The 4,758-nt window shown below is 46.4% G+C and overlaps 1 protein-coding gene across 3 annotated transcripts in view; it reads right to left on the bottom strand.

The window, feature by feature from the left end:
• ACP2 (acid phosphatase 2, lysosomal) overlaps window positions 1-4,727 on the bottom strand; it is a 27,964-nt gene extending 23,237 nt beyond the window's left edge. For 2 of the 3 annotated variants that reach the window (XM_026082363.1, XM_026082364.1), the window contains exons 1-5: window positions 4,619-4,727; window positions 4,459-4,545; window positions 1,688-1,840; window positions 1,243-1,341; window positions 988-1,077 (exon numbers count right to left, since the gene is read on the bottom strand). In XM_026082363.1, coding sequence (XP_025938148.1) covers window positions 988-1,077; window positions 1,243-1,341; window positions 1,688-1,840; window positions 4,459-4,539 — 423 coding nt within the window. In that variant the 5' untranslated portion in view covers window positions 4,540-4,545; window positions 4,619-4,727. Of the gene's footprint in view, window positions 1-987; window positions 1,078-1,242; window positions 1,342-1,687; window positions 1,841-2,200; window positions 4,241-4,458; window positions 4,546-4,618 lie in introns of those variants that run through there. The other variant, XM_026082365.1, reaches the window with a different exon arrangement.
• Between the last annotated feature and the right edge of the window lie 31 nt (window positions 4,728-4,758).

Here is a 4,758-nt window from a genome sequence, read left to right as displayed (position 1 = left end):
GATGGTAGAGTGAATCTACTAGTTCAGGTGAGAGAAACAATCCTTCATTTAGGGCACTGTCTGTAAGAGTGAGAAAAAAGGAGGAAGCCCAAAGTGACTGAAGAGACTAGTATGTCTCAGGTATAGTTTTGAGAGTAAAACTTCCCTTCCTCACAACTTTCTGATTTTGTTTTCAGACAGTGAGCTGTTCTCCAAGTTCTTAGGGCTACAGTGGCTGTCAATGAGAAAAGGCCTCAAGGCCCTATCTGCAAACTCTTTTGGTGGGTCTTGAAAGGGAAAAGATTTGAAATTGATATTTCTGACACAAGTTGCTTCACTGTGATTGTTATAAGACAGGAGATTGGGTTTGTGATACACAGGGCAAATTTACACAGTGCAATGCAGCTCTGGACTAGAATTTTCTGAGCTTGCAGCAACTCAAGCTGCTGCTTTACATGGCAAAGTGCAATTCCGTGCAGATTTATCCCCCCTGCCAAAATAGTATATAGGTGCATTAATGTACCACTGCCAGGAAGCTAACTAGCCTGGCACCTCCACAGAATTAATTAACATGGACAGAGTGTCAAACTAGCTGGGTTTACTGCTTCTTCCAGAATTAGTTCGTTTGGTACTAAAGAGCTCTATAATATGCTTCATCATGCTGTATAGTTATATGCAAATAAACTTCTGCAACAACTGTAAGTCTCCTGGATACATGATCTTCAGCATTATCACAACACAGCTAACCTGATTTTGATTTTGAAGCCTTCATGAGATGTGTTTTCAACAAAATTCCACATGAATATAGAGGTTGCTTTCCCTCCCCTTCGAGACAGTAAAATGGTAACATCTGTCTCTAGAGTCTTTCTCTGTCAAAGGCCCTCAAAATATTTTACAGATGTTGCTGATCCAGGTTGTTTTATGGGCTTTTGCAAATTAATTTGCCACCAAATCCAGTRAGCCCAAGAGACCAGATTCCTGTGGCCCTAAGATGATGACCAAACTTACTTCACAAAACAGTGTGTCATATACACTCCAAACAGACTCGAGAGAGACATCCTGGATCCCAGTCTCATTTGCCACCATCTGCAGGAATTGCTGTAGGAAGAGCAGAGAAAGAAGCTTTCAATTCTCCAATCTCAYACTGTATTACATGCACACGATGGAGATGCTCTTACCCTTTTCTCAGAGCTCTAATTACCTAGAGGTGATTACTTTAGCTACAATCCTCAGACCACCTTATCTCATGCAGCAATCACTTACCAAATTCTCTTTGGTCTTATTTGTGTATTCTGCTGAGTGCCGGGTTTCATTCTGTAGCTGTTCATACCGTGGACAGGGGGTCAATGGAAACTTCAGTAACTGGGCAGAGACAACAAGAGCAGCTAGGTCACTGGGAACACAGAAATGCAGAATCCGAAGACAACACCCGCAACTGTAATGAAACCCTAACTAGTTGGGTGCATCTGTAAACAGCTTCAAATACCTCCTTCTAAGGTACTTCAGACTGTGCATGGTCTGGCAAGGTGTTGCAGTTAACGTACTGAGTGAACACAGATCCTGAATTCTTTTCTCATTCAGAGAACAGAAGAATCTTTGCAAGGCAGGTCAAAAGGGAAACTGAAGACAATCTGAACCAAGTCTGAAGGAAGGAYTTTTGGGGATGTCAGCAAAAGTAGCCACCCTGCCATCCTCGAGAGTAACTTACCCTTTCCCCAGACTCAGGCACTGTGTGCACAGGGATAGGCTGCCAGGAAACGTTAGGGTTGAACATCTCTTCTCTGTCTGGGGGATACAGGCCTGCCAGATTGGCCTCTGCGCTCATCAGCGTCCGATCACAATCTGTGCTGCGGATGAAGATCTGCCAGGACAGAGACAGTGCACTGTTAGTAACACTACTGTAAGTGGTGATGCTTGGACACAGGACAAGGCACTCGCTGAGGAACTCTGCTGAGTGCCCCGAAGCTGCTGGTGAAGTGGGCAACAGTGTAACAGGAACTCCTCCAGTGACTGAGCCTGCTGGTGTCACCTGGCTAAAACCTTAAGGATGGACAGGAAGACAATTTGTGTATAATACTATGGCGGTCTGTCCCATTTATCCAGAACAGTGAGATGCACTGTGGGGAGATTATAGATAGAGAAAGGAGTCTGAATATGAGTAAGAGTCAGAGAAAAGCAAGAAAGAGATGCAGGTAATGATGGGCACAGATAGGAAACTCACCATCTTTACAGAGCAGGATTGGGGCAAACTCCTGGATTCAGTTCTCGGTTCTAGGAATGAGCTGTTGCTCACTCAGGAATATGCCCTTTCCAAGCCTCTATTTTTCCATCTGAGAAATGAAGACAATAATCATCYGGCTAACAGGAGAGGAAGAGGAATGGGGACTGAGATCTTATTTGATCACTGTGAGCTCTTAGGATTAATGGGCCAAGATGGTTTATCATTCCAGAGCTCAGAGAGAGATATTTGAACCAGAAAAAAGAGAAAAGAGAATATACAGAGGAGAATAAAACAGAATAGCAAAGCTCTGGTATCCTCGGATCTGTGTACTGAAAACATTTAGGGGAGATCAGGGAGAAGCCAGTAATAGAATAACAGGAGCACATATGAAATTGTGAAAAAAATGCCCTAAAAGCCAGCATATTGGATATGAAACAAGAACAAAAAACTAGAAGAATCAAATACAATGTCAAGATTAGGATTTTTTTTTTTTTTTGGTGATGTTAACTGTGGAGAGAGAAGCATACAGAAAAATGCATATGCTCACTCTGTATAGTACCTCCCATGCAAACTGTATCTGAAAACTTAAGTTAATAGCCGGGGGGGGGGGGGATCAGACATTGTCTTTTCTCTGACAATTTCTACCCACTTTTACCTCTTAAWTGTGGCTTAAAAACAACAGAGCCTGTACTCATTACACAGGATTGCATTCATCCTAGGTAAGCCCTAAAGAAATAAAAAGGAAATATTTTAGAAGATAAGGGTCTAATTCTAGAAGTGTCATAACAAGCAATTAAGCCCTGAGCATATATGCTTTCTTCAGCAGCTTTTTCCAGGGCTCCAGCTTGTCGCTGAGTCAGGTGACAGATGGTCATATGGTGTCATCCAGAGGCAACACTTCTTATAAGAGGGAGCTTGCTCAACTCGAGCAGGGATTCAGGCTTGGTTAGCAGAATGGTTTCTGTTTGCATGTGCTTTGATTTGTTTTTCTTTCTCGAGAGAAGAAAAACAGTTTCAGATGGCAAAGCTTTATAAGAACGAAGCATGTTTGGAAAGGAACTACTCAGGAAGGTTAAAGGATCTACGTTTGAGCTGATGCTGGAAGTTTTGCTGATGAAACAAATGTCAAAGAGGGGATGTAATCTGAACCATGTCAAGCTCTGTATTTACTGGGGACCCTAAAAAAAGGGGGGAAACAAAGACAAAATCTCGGCTTGCCTCATTTGGTCAATCATACAACATAAGCACAGATAAAATAAGTGAACAGATGTAGAGCCAGCAGTGGGACTGAGAGCCAGCCTTCCATTCAACCTACGTGAAGGCATGCCTCTCATCGTGACACTTGCTCATCTTCCAGTTGACTCACACCTATCTGATCAACCACCATGGGTATTTTGAGAGCTTTTCTATTTCCTTAACTTTTTTTGATCCTTCAAATATCCTTCTGTGCATAGTACATGGTTCCCAAAGGGCTCTGTATTTTTTATAAAGGAAAACTACATGTGACTATCAGTTTCTCAAGAACTAGCATAAAGTGTGGCAACATCACAGAGACAAAGAGGAAGAATAATAGCTTTGGGGGATTGGGGCCCTCAATACTTTACAGGTGGAAACAAATGACAGAGTCACTTGTAGACAGTAATTGCTGTTTATGTGTATAGACTCCCAGGAGATTGTACCTGAAGTGTACTGGAAAAGGTAAGGCATATATACAGGCTGCATTCGTGTTTTTAATCAAGAAAAGCTGTTACGACAAAACAATCTCGAGTGAGAAACCAAGCTCCAGATGCAGCACAGCATTCCTGTTTTCTTTCGTAAGTTGACTTCAGAGCAGTTGGCTTCAACTGGCTTGTAATGGTGCTGCTGCTGTGCAACCTTTGCCTGAACTGTCTTAACATCTACCAAAAGGACAGTGATCAGGTCCTGCGCAACCCTTCCCCCCATCTTACTGGCCTTTAAAGCCACCTGCAGCCAGGTTAAGAACAAGCGGCTGCTCTTAGGTCTCTCTTCTGCAGCTCAGCAACCAGCAGGGGAACCGGACTGGAAAACAAGAATATTTTCAGACAGACGGACGGCACCGGTATTTCCCCCCCCGCGAGAAACCGCATCCGGAGAAGCGCGTCGCACCCCGGCCCTCGGCTGCCGCCCTGCGAGGCACCGGCCGCCGCCGCCCCGGGCAGGGCCGGGAGCGAGGGAAGTGCTGAAACCCGGAATTTCTGCCGAGATCGCCGCGTGGGGGCAGCCCCCCCGTCACTGACCTCCTGCCGCCGGTACGTGGCGTTGAGGAAGCCGCGGTAGCGCCCCCGCAGGGCCCGGCCCAGCTCCCACTGCTGCCGCATCCCCACCTGCAACGGCACGGCGTCACCGACGGCATCGGGCGGGCAGCGGGCGCCCCCGCGCCGCCCCGCCGCCGCGCACCTGCGTGAGCTGCCCGAAGCCCTGCGGCCAGGCGGCCTCCTGGTAGGGGTCCCGCGGGTAGGCCTTGATGGGCGAGCGGTCTCCGTGGCGGTACACCTGCGGGGCGGCAGCGCGGGCGCGTCACACCGGCCCGGCCCGGC

Source organism: Apteryx rowi, unplaced genomic scaffold (assembly GCF_003343035.1).
Source record: "Apteryx rowi isolate R43461 unplaced genomic scaffold, aptRow1 scaffold_574, whole genome shotgun sequence".
Taxonomy (NCBI): Eukaryota; Metazoa; Chordata; class Aves; order Apterygiformes; family Apterygidae; genus Apteryx; species Apteryx rowi.
This window is presented reverse-complemented; position numbering and strand designations above follow the sequence as displayed.